Source organism: Acomys minous, assembly GCF_964271855.1.
Source record: "Acomys minous genome assembly, chromosome: 9".
Taxonomy (NCBI): domain Eukaryota; kingdom Metazoa; phylum Chordata; class Mammalia; order Rodentia; family Muridae; genus Acomys; species Acomys minous.
In genome coordinates, this window is record NC_140490.1 from 90,468,605 (window position 1) to 90,487,059 (window position 18,455).

The window sequence follows — 18,455 nt, forward strand, 5'->3', positions numbered from 1 at the left end:
TGCCATCAAGTTTCCTTTTAGTAGAGCAAGACAGACAGTTGTTTTGTTTATAGGTGGCAATACTAGAACACAGAGAATTTCATCTCTGCTCACCCACAGTGGAGGAGCCTGTGTCCATTCTAAGGTCTTTTCTTTCCACCATATTTAGTTCTGTGTCTGTGGTCATGGATGAGATGGAAGGCTGTTTTGTTTTTTTTCATACGCTCTCCTCATATGGGAGAACCAGACATCTATGTTGCATTGATACTATGCTTGACCATGAGACAAACATTGCCTACTGAAGTATGAATAGAAGCAAGTCACTTCTGAGCAGGAACAATGAGGAACGCGTCACTTCCCCTACACACGAGCAGTGTCTCACAAAAGGGTTTCTTCTGCAAAAGCCACGGAGTGAGGGGCACATGGGACAGCTTGCTGGAGAGCACGCGTGATGAATAATCATGCTTCAGTTACCCATTACAATTTCAGTTGTCATAGCAGCAAAACACAGCCTTAAACTGACGGATGAACATGGCTTGAAATCAGGTGCTAGGTAATTTCCTGCCTCCCGCTGGCCAGATTTTGTAGTTGTTGAATCTATATGTTGTAGAGCAGCCTGGAAAGAATTTACAGTAATAAAAGATGGCTCTCTCAACTGTTCTCACACCTCTTCTCCTCCAGGTAAGATGAGGTTCTTCAGTAGGGTAGACATGATGTGCTTCCACGAAAACACAAGTTACCATAGCTTTCTCCATCCCTGCCTGCCTATCATTAGCCACGGAGACCCTGACAACCTTAGCTCTTGTGAGCCTCAGTTCTCCCATCTGTAAGATGGGCGCATCAGTACCACTGTGTTTCACAAAGCTACTCTGAGGCGCTCCTTGCTTATGAAAGTTTTTGTTACAGCTGTGGATGGCTCTTCTCTTATCCTCATTTCTCTAGCCTGAAGCCTTCTAGGAATTCTAGAGACTGAGCTCCATTAATTCATGGCCCCTACATAACGCCTTGCATAGAATAGCTGTTAAAATGAATTTCTGGGTGAACTTTGTAAGTTGTATGTCTGTCTGTCTGAGAATGTGTGATGCCTGGAGCAAGGGCCTTTCTAAGGTACAGTGGGTACATTGGCGACAGGAAGCTGACTGCACTCTCACTGGGGCACACTTATCAGTTTGTGCCTGAGTCATCCCATAGGATGTTGGTGCCAGAGTCACTATTCATCCATTCACTTGAGAGTAAATGCAAGAGTACAGAATGAGACAAAAGCTTTAGTATTCGCAACCACTGGTAAAGTTGGGAGGGAAAGTGCAGCACTCGTCTGGAGGGCTTACAGGCTAGGGACTGGAAGCACCTGGCAAGTCAGGAAGATGAGAAAGCAGAAGTGTCACAGGGTGCAGGAAGGCTGTCTGCCTGTGTAGGAATGACTGGCTGGTCACCAGCCAGTCTGTAACGAGGAGCAATCCTGGAGATAAAGTAGTAAGACTGCTGAGATTGTGACATGTGCCTACGTTTAAATACATAAGGTGCAATAGATAGGAAGATGAGCCAGGGGATGGTGGCACGTGCCTTTAATCCCAGCCCTTGGAAGGCAGAGGCAGATGGGTCTCTGAGTTCGAGGCCAGCCTGATCTACAGAATGAGTTCCAGGACAGCCAGGGCTTCACAGAGAAACCCTGTCTCAAAACAACAACAACAACAACAACAACAACAACAACAACAACAACAAACCAAAAAAAAAAACCAACAACAACAACAACAAAAATCCAGCCAAACAAACAAACAAACAAATCCCCCAACTCCCCAGAAAAGCCAACAACCAACAACAACAACAAAAACCAACCAACTGAAACAACAACAAATGCAACCATTCAAACAAATAAACAAAAACCCCGAAAGATAAAGAAGACATAGATATTCCTTGCAAACCAGAGTCAAGCAAAGACGAGATAACTATAATTCATGATGATGCAGGCAGTGAGAACAAAGCCAGTGGGAAGTCAGGACACAGAGAGAAACAAAAAACAAGTAGTGTTGGGAAAAAACCCCCAAGCATTTGGGAATAATAATAATAGTAGGTGTATGGCTTCCCTGTTCTTTCTCAAGGAGTCTTGTTTGTCTTTTCTTTGTTTACTTTATTTTACATGGTGAATGCGTAGGCTTTAGATTCTAGAACATGGAGAGCCTGTGTGTTCTGTAAAGAACCGTGGTACCACTTGCTCAGGCTGTGCCCACCATCTCCACAGCTCTGAGTGTGTGTCTGCCTTACTACTCTCATGTCGCACAGTGTCCCCTGCATCTTATTTTCTCTCTACTCGGGACAAAATATTGTGCAGGCAAAGAACCACAGTTGTCTTCGTGTCACTAATGTTTGTAATAATGTCTGGGATGTGGTAGAAATCCATACTTACTTTCAGCTAATAGGTGCCAGGCGAGGAGTAACAATCCGACCCTGCCCATCTATGCTTACAGGAAATGTCCTCTTTCTTGAGAGAATCAGTTTTCTAATGGGTCTAACATTTGTTCTCGGTTCTGTCTTGAGGGCCACAGAGGCTAAAGAGCTTTGCTTCAATTGAATATTTGAATATTCATGGGCCTCATGCCCCTTCCTCTTACAATGTTGCTTTCTCTAGATTGATACCCTTAAATTAAATTTTCTGTATGTGTGGCCTGTAGTTTCACCCACTGGCAGAGAGACACACAGAGCAGGGTGTCGTGACTTGAGGTGAATGATGTCATTGCTCTTTGTGAAACAGAGATTTCAGATATAAAGTGGGGGTGGGGTGGGGGGGCAAGATCATTTTCAGATATTTTAGTGTAATCATGGTCCACATAGTGTATAGTCAACATTCATCTGAAATTCTGATTTAATTCTAGTTATTTTTGCTATGTCCGATATGAATCTAAGGTCTAACGGGAATATCAAAGGGCCTGCCTCTGGAGTAAACTTCACACTGGGGCAGCTGAATATGAAAGAAGTGACCAAAAACAAAACAAAAGAAAACAAAACAAGCAAACCAAACCAAACCAAACCAAATGAACAAAAACCCCCACATAATCATGTGATATCCATGGCAAGTCCTGTGAAGAAAATTAAGGCGAGAACAGACCAGTGTGATTGAGATGTGACCTTTTAGAGATGGTGAGCAAGAAAGGGCCTCTTTGAAGGGGTGATGGGTAGACAGAGCTTGAGGGAGAAAAGAGGCAGAGCCAACACCAAGGTCTGGAGAAGGAACATTCTAAGCAGATAACCACACAGGCATGAACCCTGAGTGGGAGTAAGCTGTTTGGAGCAGTTCCAAGAGGCAGGGGGAATGCTGCCACTGTTAAAGTGAGAGAGGTAAGACAGGTGAATAGAGTGGTGGAGGGAACTGGGAAATATACAGCCCGTGGCCATCATAAGACATTCTGAGGGCAGGCGAGATGGCTCCGTGGGTAAGGATGCTTGCTAAAAAACAAAACAAAACAAAACAAAACAAACAAACAAACAAAAACCTAACAATATGGATTTGGGACCCACACAGGGAAAGAAGAGAGCCAGCTCCCATGAGATGTTTTCTGACATTACCATGTGCACACCGCAGCCGACATACATGGCACACTCTTACAATAAACGTAAAAGAATGTTTTGATTTTTCTTTCCTGTAAGGGCAAAGGGAAGCCAGCGAGAGGGGATGACTGAGCAAGGAAATAATAGGACTTGACTCAGCTTTTGCAAAGTGCAATAGGACTTGATTCCGTTTCTGATGGTGCCATGGAGAATAGACTGTGCAGTGGAAGGGAAGACAGCAGGCCCAGCAGCGTGACAGCTGCGGGTGTCGTGGCTTCCACTTAAGACCCCATGTGTATCCTGTTTCTTCTCGTCCTTTTAAAGGCACATTGGTATCCTGGTGAAGAAGTGTTGCTTCTAAAGCCAAATAATCCTGCGTTTGAATAAGAATTTGGTCAACCAGTATCTGTGGGCCATTGGACCAAATTCCTAACTACCGAGAGAGAGGAAATGGGGTGGGGAAGGAGGAATGGAGAGAAGAAAGAGGAGGAGGAAGAAGGGAAGGAGGAATAGGGGAAGAGGAAGATGAGGAGGAAGGAAGAGAAGAGGAAGAAAAGAAGTAGACATAGCAATAGAAGAAGAGGAGGAAGAGAGGAAGAAAGTAATGAGGAGGTGGAGGAGGAAGAAGAAAACAAGCAGGTAAGTAGCAGCAACAACATCAACTCCTCAGCTTGTCTGGGGAACTACATTAGCTAATACAATATAAAGCTTTGATTATTTCCTAGCACATCAAAGTGATTTATGAATTTGGCTATTATCGTCACTCAGCATAATGTGTTGTTTCTTGGCATAGGGCACAGTTGTTTGTTTATTGGGCTAATGTTTGCCGATCTTGTTTTTTTCTATATCACTGTAGAAAGTACTTCTTATCATTTTGGCCATATTCTATTGGGCAAAATAAATGATAGGTCTAACTCGGGTTAAAGAAGGAGAGCATTCTACCTGAAAAAGGGGTAATGTTACATTGCATGGGATCTGCCACCACGAGCCTAGAGCATAGTTGTCAAATGCCCATTAGGGTGCACACTTCCTATTACAGACATGCACAAAGACTTTGTCCTAAGACAGGTTCGGTAATTTATTATAGACCTCAGTGTGTGTGTGTGTGTGTGTGTGTGTGTGTGTGTGTGTGCGCGCACGCATGCATGCATGCATGCATGTGCTCAGGTGTATGTATGTGTGTGTATGTAGTGAGTGTGTGAGTGAGTGCGTATGTGTGCATATATGTGTGAGTGTGTATGTGTGTGCTTGCATGTGAATGGGTGTATATGAGTGCTTGTGTTAGTATGTGTATGCATGTGTGTGAGCTTGTGTGTATATATGAGTGTGTATGTGAGTGTTTGTGTGGGTGAGTGTGTGTGAGTGTGCATGCACATGCATTTGTACAGTTTTGTGCATATGAGGCCAGGGCTCTACTGTAGGTTCAGTCTTCAACTTTGGTCATGTAAGACTTATCCTTTCCTGTTGTTCAGAATCCTGGCTCACTTCTTGGCTGCAGTCTTCTGCCTTCTAAGTAGAAAAGTTGCTTACTGCCTTCTGTGTGATGAGCATGTGAGAAGTAGTGTGCAATGGACTCTGAACTGGAGCAACATACATGCCCTGTCCACAGCAGTGAAGGACCCTGCATTGGAGCAGACATACATGCCCTGTCCACAGCAGTGATTTCTCAGTGGAGAAAACTCCAGTTGGTCATCAGAGCCAAGTGGCATAGGGGCCAGGGGCTCCAGCTCTGTCACCATCAGATGCTTGTCACGCTGTCGCCCTTGCTTTGCCACCAGGATGTCACTCAAAAAGGGAGTCCCTCCCTCTGCCCATGAATAAGGCCATCTCTGCCAACACTAATTCCAGCTGTGAACATGTAATCAGATCTTCTATGGCCCCCCAAAGGGTAGTCCCAGAGGCCTAAATTTAATTTTCATGCATATTTGTCCCCTCCTCCTACTTTATGCAAACACTACTTTGTCGCCAATACAGACGCCAACTGTTTTGTTTGGATAATTGCTCCAAGTCAACCCTGAACTACAGGGAGGCCCCTTTTCCAGAAAGCACATTTTGGTTAATTTTTGGTTAACCAGATTATGGCTTTCTCTAACACTTCCTTCAGGCATTGCAGGATAGTTTCGGTAAACATTTGGTTTGTTTGGAACAGTTTGACACCAATGTTAGGCTCATTATTGCCTATACTGGTGGGGTCATTTACAAGAAGCAAAGACATGGGAGCTATGTAGCCCACAGGTCATCTTATACAGATCTTTTTTTCTTTATCTTTTTTTTTCTTACTACAATTAATTTGACCTTAGAATAGCTGGGACAATTTGTGGCTGTAATAGGAAAGAGAGAACTCTTGTAAAACAAAGATCTTATTTTTATGGAAATGACTAGTTACTCTGAAGTGAGAATGAGACATACGGAAAAAGAATAAAATATGAACAGAACATTTTAAAATAGACAGTCCTCAGCACCGCTCCATATGGCCCGGTAGTATTTAAGGTAACAGAAATCAATGGCAGCTGCATATTCATTCTTGGAGCTTAGGACTCAGTTCACAAAATGGTATTTTCCACTTTGTCTTGATTATTTCCTTTGTCTACTTCCTAGGTTTGGTTCTTTTAGATTTGTATGTGTGTATGTGGGGGGGGGAGCGGTGTGTGTGTGAATTAAAATAATGAGCTATTAAGACTTGCATTTTTTTTTTTTACAAATTGTATCTTACTCTTAATATAGTTGAAATTATTCATGAGTCACCATCTCATCTGCCCAACTGTCCACATGAAAACTAACTCTAGTTTCATAGCCCTTCAGTGTTTAGGCCTAACAATATATTGTTCATGACCGAACATAAATCAAAGACAGAAATGATTCAGGATATTAAAAAATGCCATTGTCTAAAAACTCAGTTCAGATATGTATGAATTATACCCAGCAGAAAATTGTCTTGTTTTTTTGCTATCAGTATGGACACCAAATGAATTTTGTGGTTTGGAACTTTTATAGATAAAAATGCATCTCAATATACTTTTGTGTATCATAGAAACTGAGGGTGATATTTAACTCACGAAATATGAATCTAAAGCAGATTGAATGACTACGTCATATGTTCTGTGCTGGACTTATCAAAAGAATGGTGTCTTTTTAATATCCTGGCCTGGGGTGGATCTTGGTATCTTTGCACACTTGTCTTTGTCTTTTCTTGATTTTGATCTTAAACTTGGGTTTCGAAAATGAAATAAAAATATCAGTACAAACACATACCTCCAAAAAGCAGTTTAATGGATTTATTTTTTCCCCCCACATATCCCATTGAGTTTCTGTTTTCTATGCACAAAGCATCAGGAATTGTATTCTCATGGCTCTGCTTGCGTTGAAACCGCGATACTGTGTTGACATCTGTTTCTTCATCTTTTTTTTTTCTGTTGCTAAACTGTACTTCTTTTTTTTTTCTTCTTGTTGTTGAATCTATGGGGTGTTTGGCTTTGTGTAGACATAGTGGCACTGAAAGTTGCCCCCTAATTCAATAATTCACCATGAAGACTGGTTTTTATTCTCATTGTGTTGAGCAGGCATCTAATCAACCATTAATTTCCTTTTTGGTGGATGAACAGAGTAACTATTTCTGTCTTGCTTTCTGATGAGAAACAGAGGCAGAGGGGGTAGGGGCTGCTCTAAATGAGAAGGGAGGGTTTACAGGACTCAGCTACAAGGGGAGGGGCGGCATAGAAGAGGGCCAGAATTTGGGGGGAGGGCTTGGGGTACTAATGAATATGTGCCTGTGGACTGTATAACAACACTTTGTGTATTTTATGCTGAGAATAGAAGATTGGGAAACCTTAACCAAGGAGCTTCATTTCTCAAAGCCTCCTTCACTGTCTGTAGAATGTTCCAGACAGAGCGGAAACGAGCACCATTCCACAGACCAGTAGCAAATATGTAATTAGATGCCATCTTCACCTGGGGCCTTGCCACTCTTGTTCTTTTTTAAGTCAAGAAGAGATGGTGAAGCATGGAGCCACGTTTATGAGGGTGGAAAGCCTTCACAGTTTGTCAAGTATGTTTCAGAGCGCGCACATGCACAGAGGAGCCCAATGGCGTCTCATGAATAGACATTTGCAGAAGTGGAAACAAAACTCACCAATCCGGTTGCGGCAAATCAGACGCAGTGGGAAGGACTAGATTTATTAAAACTATTTTGATTGGACGTTACAGAGTCAGTCTGAATGACAGCGAAAGGGAAAGGGTGAGGGGGGGCATACATCTAAAATACATGGAATTTGGAGTAAAGTGGGCCTCGGCGATGATCTGAACCCATAAGGCTTTCTGTGTCTCTTGTTCATATTACAAGCCATTACTTTTCTCACTGTAGTCTCTTTCATATAGACCTAAAATCCGAGCTCCAATGGCTCCCTGAGCGTATTTCCAGCATCTACCTTTGTACAGGACTGAGATGTGGCTTTGGAGGCCCTAAGGTCAAAAGCCCACTGAATGAATCTGACTGGCCAAGTGTGGCTCAGGTGCAAGAACCTGGACCTATTAACTATGACCAAAGAGTAGGATATCATCTTGGAGACTTTTCCTTCTTGTAGCCAGAAAAGAGAAAGATCTAAGAATGAGAAGGTTTCCATTCCAAACCTTACAAATTGTAGCATCATAGATCTTGGAGAGGGCGTGGAAGAATGAAATGCTTATAGTGTAGCTTAATGGAATGTTATATTCTTCTTAAGATAACGGCTTGACCTCTTAGAATGGCTGTCTGTATGTTCATGCATTTATTTAGCAACTAGTTATAGAGAATTCGCAGAGTGCAGCACACTGGGCACCCTGCTGGATTCAGAGAAGAATAAAGAAGGCTATTCTTTCCTTTAGTGAGTTTAAAAAAAAAATTAACAAAAGGAATACTTTTTGAAGACGTTTGGTTACAATGTGTCCAGTGAAAGTTTTCCAAAGAGCCATTTGGAAGACAAGGAAATTGGGGTGAGCATGAACAGAAGGCTGGTGTTGCACAAAAGGCTTGGTCCTTGCTTTTGGCCTTGAAGAGCTAGGTGGAGGATTTTCTGAGTGGAGAAAAGGCTCTATGTTAAGACAAGTGTGTCAGTGTTTGGAGATATATATATATATATATATATATATATATATATATATATATATATATATATATATATATATATATGAACATACTTTCTTTTTTTTCCCTTTTTTTATTAATTTATTCTTGTTACATCTCAATGGTTATCCCATCCCTTGTATCCTCTCATTCTTCCCTCCCTCCCATTTCCCCCTTATTCCCCTCCCCTATGAAGCAGCCTTATTCATAATAGCCAGAACATGGAAACAGCCTAAGTGTCCATCAGTAGAAGAATGGATAAAGAAACTGTGGTACATATACACTATGGAATACTATTCAGCTATTAAAAACAAGGAATTCCCGAAATTTGTGGATAAATGGATTAAGCTAGAAATGATCATAATGAGTGAGTTAACCCAGAAGCAGAAAGACTCAAATGGTATATACTCACTTATATCTGCATATTAGCCCAAGGGGCATGTCCCACGAAAGCCTTCACTTACCAGGAAACTGAGACAGAGGGGAGAACATTCTATTGGGACTCTAGATGAGAGAAGCATGGGAGAATAGCAAAGTAGAAGGATCCAGAGGGTCCTAGAAGCCTACAAGTAGAACATTATGATAGGTAGATTTGGGCCCAGGGGTCCCGCTCAAACTAAGGCACCAGCCAAGGACAATACAGGCCGTAAAACTTTAAACCCCTACCCAGATCTAGCCAATGGAACATACTTTCTTAAAATTTCTCTCTCTACTCTGTCTCTGTCTCTCTGTCCCTCTCTGTTTTTCTCTGTGTCTCTCTCTGTTTTTCTCTGTGTCTCTCTCTGTCTGTCTCTTGTCTCTGTCTCTCTCTGTCAGAAGACTGTTTGCTGGAGTTAGTCCTTTCCAGTGTGGGTCCAGGAGAGTGAACCCACGCGTGTGGGGGGGGGGAGGGAAATGCCTTTACCTGTTGTGTTAGTTTACTGTCCTGAAAATGATCTTGAACCTGTCTTCTGTCGAAAGCCTCGTACTGCAGCCTTCAGGCTGCCTCTGCATGCTGATCAATGCAAACTGCAGCAGTTCTGACTCCTCTCTTCTGGAGCTGTACAGAAGCATAGTGCATGTCCAGCCAAGTGAGAGGGTACACACCCCCAATACCAGCTCTTCGGAAGTTGCGACAGGAGGATGGAGAATCTGAGGCCATATAGAGAGAGACCCAGCCTAAAAACAAAACAGGAAAAGAAAGGAAGAGAAGAAACATATTTTAAGTGAAAAAAGCACTCAAATGAGCCTTGGTTCTCATTTTTATTTTTGCAAGTTGCCGTTTATACACAAGTGTTGCTAGAGCATCCACAGCGAAAAAATAAACATTCTGGGGTGACTATGAAAGACAAGATTATCAACAAGCACTTTGAAAAGTTGAGAGTTATAATAAAAACAAATCCAGGGAACCGTGAGAACACACAGCCACAGGGCCCAAAGGGAAAAAGATCCCAAAGGGCATTAGGATGCTTAGAGGAGAAAGGACTAAGAAGCACATCCCAGGTAGAAGGGTTGCCTCCTCCATGGGACCGAAGGTGACTCTCCTCTCTTTTCCTCTACCCTCCTGCATCCCCTCCCGTGATCACACAGCCAGAGGGAGCACAGATGTCCACTCCTGTTCATCACTCTTTCTTGTTCTTGTTATGTTTTACCCAGGATCTTTTAAGAGACAATACGTTTAAAAAATTTAAATAATAGTATTCGGTAGCCATCACCTCATATTTCTGCTATTAAACAGAAGGCTTTTTCTAACCAAGACTGACAAGAAAGAGAGTTCATCTTGTGCTCTTCCATTTAGTATTAAATGCTCGGGACACTATTGAGCTGAAAAAGATAGTGTTGTCAGTGAGGCTAGGCCTTGAGTCTCTCCTTTCAATTGGCTTAACATTCAAAATCTTACTGATAGATTTTTACATGAGCCCATTGGTATTTACCAATAAGAAGACTATTCAAGGTTCTGGAGGCATGGTTTCCCTTTTTAGCGCAGAAACTTATGCCTGTTAGAAGCAGATGCCATTTGGTCTAATGATTGTGTGTGCTTAAATTGGTATTTTAATTGGGTTGCCTGGTTATTTAAATCCCCTGTGTCCCCAAGGTATATTCCTCAAATACTATCTTTCACCAATAATGTCTGCTGCTGTTTCAAAGAAGCAAAAAGATGTATTAAGAGGCAATCATCCCTCAAGATCATTTGCCTCGTTGGTGTCAGCTGTCAGCCCACCACATTTATTTAGACAACAGTAGGTTTGGACAGAACATATAAAGTTCTCTTTCTCAGCTGTGAAATATGATGGATGTGCCATACTGATGACCTTTATACAAGGCCACATGTTAATATTCAAGACCTCCCTTTTGTTGGACTCGAACAATGGCTGTCATTAAGAAAGCTTGGCTTGCCAATATGCCCTCTGTTAGGATGCTGGACCACTCCTGATTGGTCACCAGGAAGTGTCATGTGCCTTTGATGGAAATGACATGGAAGATGTATGGTCAAAGTGCTGTGCTCAGCACCACTGCTGTGCAGAGGAGAAAACCACCATGACCCAAATAGCCCCGCACTCAAACAATGTCGCACCAACCAAAGACAACATATTGGGAAGAAAAATGCTTGTAAACTGCATGTGTTAGAAGATGTATTGGCCAGACGGCCATAGGGCAATCTTTGAACTATTGAAATCTTTAGAAATATTGTTTGGTTCTGAAACAATACTTACAAACCTAATTAATCAAGCATAGATGGTTTATTTTTCAGGCCTTCCATGGCATGTTGCTTTAATGCAAGAATAGGGTCGGTTAGGTCCTTTTTTGCCATTTCACGGAGCCATGCAAGAACTCAGCATGAGGATTCATGTCCACACAAGGTGAAGCTCTAAATTTCAAAATAATATCCATACAGATCTCTGGTGATGCTACCAACAAAGGCTGGGGTTGGAGTTAGCCTGAATTTCTTTTTCAATGGTTTCTGGCTTTGTGTATAATGTCTCCCCTCTTATCTTCCCCCCTCCCTTTTATTCATCAGAGTCATTTATTCATGAAAGCAATTAAGAACATCTCAGATGAATTCTGCAGCTTTGGTAGAAGACACTTCATGAGTTTCTCATAGAGGAAACGGAACGAAGAGTTGCTTTTCTGGAAAATTAAGTGCTGTGATTTTAAATATTTCTAAATATCTCTCCCTGTTTTCCAGTATATTTAGTCTTATGTCTTAAACGACTGATTGCTACACTGCACATGTTCAAGTGGACAAAACGAGATCTGTGAAAACAATTTCATAGGAAGCCGAGCAGTGTTTGAAGTGGTAACGGGCCGGAAGCACTGGCTTTTTGTAAATCAAGCCAGTTGTGGCTGACGTTACATCCATCATTAAGATGAAGGAACCAGTCAAGTACTTCCTTGCATGCAAAATAGTGCTTGGCCAGACTGGAATTGTGTGAGTCCAATCCCCAAAGTGACGTCAGCTCCTGGTTATTCATGTAGAGGCAGACTGTCATCGCTTTGGATTACTTAAGTGTTCCCCATATTCTGCTGGGCTCTGTCACTCTGGCCCAGCTGGCTAAAAACACAGAACAGGAGTCAGAGGAGGGATCAAGAGTCAGTCCATAATTATACATAATAGACAGACCATTCTAGTGAAAGATTTAGTAGAAGGAGAGATGGTTGAGTTTGTTCTTTATTAGGAAGACATATAGTAAAATCACAAAGCCGATACCATCTTACATTCAACAAGATGCCAATAAACAAACAAACAAACAAAGCATGTTGACTATAAGAAACTTCAAGCATGACAAGGTGTGGAACAGTGGGAAGTTGAGTAGACTTCCTACTGTAGGAGTGTAAGTTGATAAAACATTTTAGATGTTGTAGGTGCTTTGTTATAAGGTAAGAGGTAACCATGTCTATTTGCAACTTGGCTAGTTTACTCCTGGAGAACTCCCATAAGAATTTTCATAGTAGTTTTTTTGTAATATTGTTAAAACAATAATAAAACTAGTGCTCTATTCCTGTGCTCATAAGAAAAGGAATGAACAAATTGTGGATTTCCATATAATGAAATAGGGTGAGTTTGGTATTATTTATTATTTGTAAATTGTGACATATGAATTTGCCTTTGTTTGGTGTGTGTGTGTGTGTGTGTGTGTGTGTGTGTGTGTGTGTGTGTGTGTCTACACTGTTAAACTCACCCAAGTTGAGATATGAGGAGGCCAGAGGCTGATGATGTTGGTGTGCTCTCCTTAATTATGTCTTCATTACATCTTTTGAGGCAGGGTCTCTCCCTGAACCTGGAACTTACTGTGTCTGCCAGATTGTTTCTGATGGCCAGAAACAATCACATGTCTCTCCCTTCAGTGCTGCATTTTCCTTGGTAAGTTATTTCTTTAGCCCATATTTTGGACAGAAGAAACCTTGACAAACTCATCCTATGAGGGCACAGTCACCCTGATACCTAATGCGCACAAAGACTCAACAAAGAAAAAAAATTCAGACCAATATCCCTCAAGAACATTGATGAAAAAAGTAATAAAATATTCACAAATTGAATCCAAGAACACATCATGAAGTAGGCTTCATCCCAGGGATGCAGGGATGGTTCAATATATTAAAATCCTTCAATGTAATACACCATATAGGCAAATTGAAAGAAAAAACCCACATGATTATTTCATTAGATGTTGAAAAAATGATTGGCAAAATCCAATGTTTATGTTAAAAGTCTTGGAGAGATCAGGGATACGAGATGCATACCTAAACATAATAAAGACAATATACAGCAAGCCAATAGCCAACATCAAATAAGATGGAGATAAACTGAAAGCAATTCCACTAAAACCAGGGACAAGGCAAGGCTGTCCACTCTCTTCACATATCTTTAATCTAATTAGAGTCATTCAGCAACTAAAGGAGGCTAAGGGGATACAAATTAGAAAGGAAGAAGTCAAAGTATCACTATTTGCATATGATATGGTAGTATACATAAGTGACTCCAAAAATTCTACCAGAGAACTCCTACAGCTGATAAACACCTTCAACAAAGAGATTGGACACAAAATTAACCAAAAAAAAAAAAAGTAGTCCTCTGTTATACTAACAATAAATGGGTTGAGAAAGAAATTAGGGTAACAATACCACACTTCACAATAGCCACAAATAGTATAAAATATCTTACTGTAACTCTAACCAAGTGCATGAAAAACCTATACGACAATAACTTCAAGTCTTTGAATAAAGAAATTGAAGAAGATATCAGAAGATGGAAAGATCTCCCATGCTCATGGATGTGCAGGATTAACATAGTAAAAATGGCTGTTTTACCAAAAGCAGCATACAGATTCAGTGCAATTTCCATCAAAATTCCAACACAATTATTTACAGATCTATAAGTAGTAATTCTCTACTTCATATGGAAAAACAAAAAGCCCAGAATAGCTAAAACAATCCTGTACAACAATACAGCTCCTGGAGGTCTCACCACCCCTGATCTCTAGCTATAGTAATAAAAACCACATGATATTGGCGTAAAAACAGACAAGTTGATCAAAGGAATTGAACCAAAGACCCAGAAATAAACCCATACACCTATGGACACTTGATTTTTGACAAAGAAGCAAAAACCATACAACAGATAAAAGAAAGCATCTTCCAAAAATGGTGATGGTCTAACTAGATGTCTGTATATAGAAGAACGCAAATATATCCCTATCTATAATCCTGCACAAAACTAAAATCCAAGTGAATCAGAGACTTCAGCATCAAACTGTATACACTAAATCTGATAGAAGAGAAAGTGGGGAATAGCCAGGAACCTATTGATACAGAAGACAACTCCTTAAACAATATGAACAGCTCAGGCACTAAGATCAACATTTTTTGTTGTTTTTTATTTTAATTTTATTAATTTATTCAGATTACAATTCAACTGTGATCCCATCACTTGTATCCTCCTATTCCTCCCTCCCTCCCACTTTCATCCTATTCTCCTCCCCTAGGTCTAAGATCGAGGGGGACCTCCTCCTCCACTATATGGTCATAGGCTATCAAGTCTCTGGTACATTTACACTATGGAATACTACTCAGCTATTAAAAACAAGGAAATCCTGAAAATTGTGGACAAATGGATAGAACTAGAAATGATCATAATGAGTGAGTTAACCCAGAAGCAGAAAGACTCAATGGTATACACTCACTTATAATTGGGCACTGGCCCAAAAGGCATGTCCCACAAAAGTCTTCACTTACCAGGAGATTGGGATAGATGTAAGGACATCCTACTGAGACTCTAGGTAAGACAAATACAGGAGATAGAGAAATAGAAGGACCCAGAGGGTCCTAGAAACCTACAAGAAGAACATCTTGATGGGTGGATCAGGGCCCAGGGGGGCTTTGCTCAAACTATTGCACTAACCAAGGACAATATAAGTAGTAAACATCGAACCCCTACTCTGATCTACCCAATAGACAGGACATTCTCCACAGTTATGTGGAGAGTGGGACTGACTCTGACATGAACTTTGGTGCCCCATATTTGACCACCTCCCCTTGGTGGGGAGGCCTGATGGGCACTCAGAGAAAGAATAAGATCAACATTTTAAAATGAAGGAGTATATAAGATAAATCTCTGGATTGTTTGAATGTATATTTTTTCAGGAGGTATAGAGAGGGAGAGAGAAAGGAATATGTGTGTGTGTGTGTGTGTGTGTGTGCTGAGTTCATGTTTATTTGTATGCATGTGCATATGTACATGTACGTTCATGAATGTGGAGGCCAGAGCTTGACATCAGCTGTCTTTACATTCTTCAGCTTGTTTTGGGGGCAGGGTCTTTAATAGCCCTGAGTATAACAGAATGGCTGTGCCGGGGGGGGGGGGGGGGCCAGCAATCCTCCTGCTTCTGTCTCTTCAGTATTGTGATTGCAGGCCACTGCTGCTATACCTGGCTTTTGGGGACTGGAACTCAGCTCCTCATGCTTATATGGCAACCACTGAATGGACCGAGCCCTCTCCACAGCCTTTAAGATAGGACATGTTTTATTTTTTCTTAACCAACAACAACAATAAGAACAAGATAGTACTTCCTGTGCCTGGCATTGCTCTAAGCCTTATTTTAAAGCACTTTGTACCCAAGGTAGGTAACATGATTTCCAGTTCGTGGGCTGGAGAACCAAGGAAGGGAGCACTTAAGTAAGAGTTAGGAAGGGCCAAAGCAAAGATTTGACTCAAACGGTGTAGACTCAGGGCTCGGGTGTGCTTGCCATCTACCACCCGCCACCTTCCAGGATGCATCCTGACGCGGCTTTTGCACTCTTAGCTTAAACATGAATCTTACTCCATGCTGGGAGAAAACGTGAGAGGGAGGTGACAAACTTCATTATGGTCTAGGAAAACTTTTAAAAAGTATAATACAGGCGGGTTTTCTTTGCCTTAATAGATAGTGTGTTGACGATCGATGTTTGGTGTGAGGAAACAAAGGCAGTTAGGTTGAGCCTCTATTCACACCCAAATGCTGTAACGAGCTGTGGGGAATTAATTGCCTCTGTGTCTTAAGGCAGTGTTTCTGCCAGCCTTTCGTAACATAAACACGATAGAATTAGAAACACTGTTGAGTGAAGAGACTGAGCGAGGGAAGGAAAGCTACAGGCAGGCTGTGAGGAATGGCTGTGTGAAGGCACGAAGGTCATTCTCTCTGGCTCTAAAAAGGCCCAAAGACGTGGAAGTTAACCTGCTTGTCTTTGTTAATGAATATACTAGCTTGTTCTACATAGTGAGTCCCTGGCCATCTAGGTCTGTTTCCACTCCTCCTCCCCCAAAGAACATGCCAGCAGTTGTCAGGATTTAGCACAGGGACTTTGTAACTCAAAAAGAATAAGCAGTTGCTTTGCTAAATGCTTTCAGCTCTTAGGTTTATTTTACTGTGCCTTTAAGTCTCCTGTCTGACACAGTATTATTTCAAATGAAGTTAGTAGCAGATAGAAGATCCATGATGCAAAATAAGAGATCAAATTACTTGTGAGATAAAATGGCTTGCGGCTTGCACAATTTCAGTACATCACCACTACCACCACCACCACTCACCAAAACATACACACACACACACACACACACACACACACACACACACACACACACCCATGCTTCCCTATTCCAGGATCATGAAAGGTTGGTTTAAATTAGGGATCTCATGTGAGGGATACATAGATTCAGATTCAGGTTCTGTCATTTTTATTCACAGGGCCATCATTTTAAAATGATGATTTCTGATTCCCTTGTTAGACATAGTGCTAACAGCATCTTTTATGGCTACAGCTCCGATGGTAAGGCGTGTCCTAGCTTGTGGTCGGTGGCCAGTATTCATTGGCTGCAGTCATTATAGGCACTTCACTGAGCCCAGAGCATTGCGGTCACGTGTATCCTTGGATACCACCTGTATATATTGTGAAGTAGCAAAACAAAACTTAAAGACCTGGGTCCTGCTTTCAGCTCAGCTAGCGTTATGAACAAGATGCTTATTTTTTTTTCTGAGCTTCAGTTTCTTAAAGAGATTAATAAGCCAGAGGAGTTTAGTGAGTGAGGCTCAAGTGATATTACTGGTATGAAAATAAGGAAAACGTCCAGGAACACTCAAGTTATAAGGAGTATATATGCTGGATTCTGAGATGGTGTCTGGGTGCAAAAAGAGTTGAAGAGAAAAATGGTAACCACTTTTCAGTTCACCATCGTGATTATGTTGCTGACTGAAACTGACAACAGCCCTTGGAAACCTGTAGAAGGTAAACAGATCAAAGACTCACTACATTACTGCTAAGGGACTGCACAGCAAACCCTCTCTCTGGGTTTGCCGATGGTAGGACATGAATCATATTTTAAACATGTTTTTAAACATATTTAAAAACATGTCCAATATGTTGTTGTCTAATATATTGTCTAATATATATCCTGGGTAGGGAAACATTGAATTTGACTTAGGTGTGTAACCTACCAAAAAGTGCTAGACTTCATGCCACAGGCCATGGAATTTGGCTTAAAATTTGTCACTTTCTAGGAAGAAAAACTAAGAAAAATTATTACAAGTCATTGAAGATTGCAAAAGAACTTTGAACAGTTGCTCTCTCGATTTAAGTCCAAGACAACTGGTAGTTCTATTAGGCCAGGTGACCTGGCAGAGGTATCATAGAAGATACTAGAAATGGATTCAAGAATTTGTGAAATCAAAAGAACCTAGTTTTATAGGCTCAACTTAATCTTACTGCAAAACAACTGATACATTTTTCTTAAAATCATTTCTTCTATTGACCTGTATGAATGTTCATCACTGGGGTAGTATCTAATCTATGGTAGATACTTAAAAGTATTACTAAATAACTAAAGTAACCACAATGGTCACCCATTTTAATGTCATAATACTGCCTTTATTGTTTCCTGTATATAGAATGCCTAATATGTTAGAAATGCAAAGTTACTTGCTCTTCCAAGAAACACTGGAATATCTGATGCAAAGGTGTGAAAAATTCATCCTCCAAAATATTTACACGTAGTTGGATTTTGAAGGTGGTTAGTCTCAGATAACATTTAAATGATCTTGATCCATAACTTCTTGAATGTGAAGGGAAGTTGGATGTATTTGAAGTGCTTCAGACCTCCCATACTATTCACAATATTTGAACAACCAAACAAGAATGGATTGAATACCATTGGTTATAGTGGTATTTATTTTCCTTTTGGACCAAGAGACTGAAGCTACAAGTTTGAAAGATCCTAAATGGTTCTCTGCATTTTGGAAAGCTTAAATTTTTTTGTCTACTATGTTAAGCTATGGGGTTTAAGATGAAATAACAAAATAATGAAAATGAAAATCAGACATTCAAG

At 41.0% G+C, this 18,455-nt stretch overlaps 1 protein-coding gene across 13 annotated transcripts in view; it reads left to right on the forward strand.

Annotated features, from left to right (window-relative positions):
- LOC311604439 (uncharacterized protein C12orf42) overlaps positions 1–18,455 on the forward strand; it is a 220,127-nt gene that overhangs the window by 195,462 nt on the left and 6,210 nt on the right. Inside the window, exon 1 of one of the 13 annotated variants that reach the window (XM_084794370.1) lies at positions 16,893–17,359. The exons of the other annotated variants lie outside the window; for them this stretch is intronic. Within the exon in view, the coding sequence (XP_084650496.1) occupies positions 17,281–17,359 (79 nt within the window). The 5' untranslated portion in view covers positions 16,893–17,280. Of the gene's footprint in view, positions 1–16,892; positions 17,360–18,455 lie in introns of those variants that run through there. 13 annotated transcript variants of the gene reach the window in all.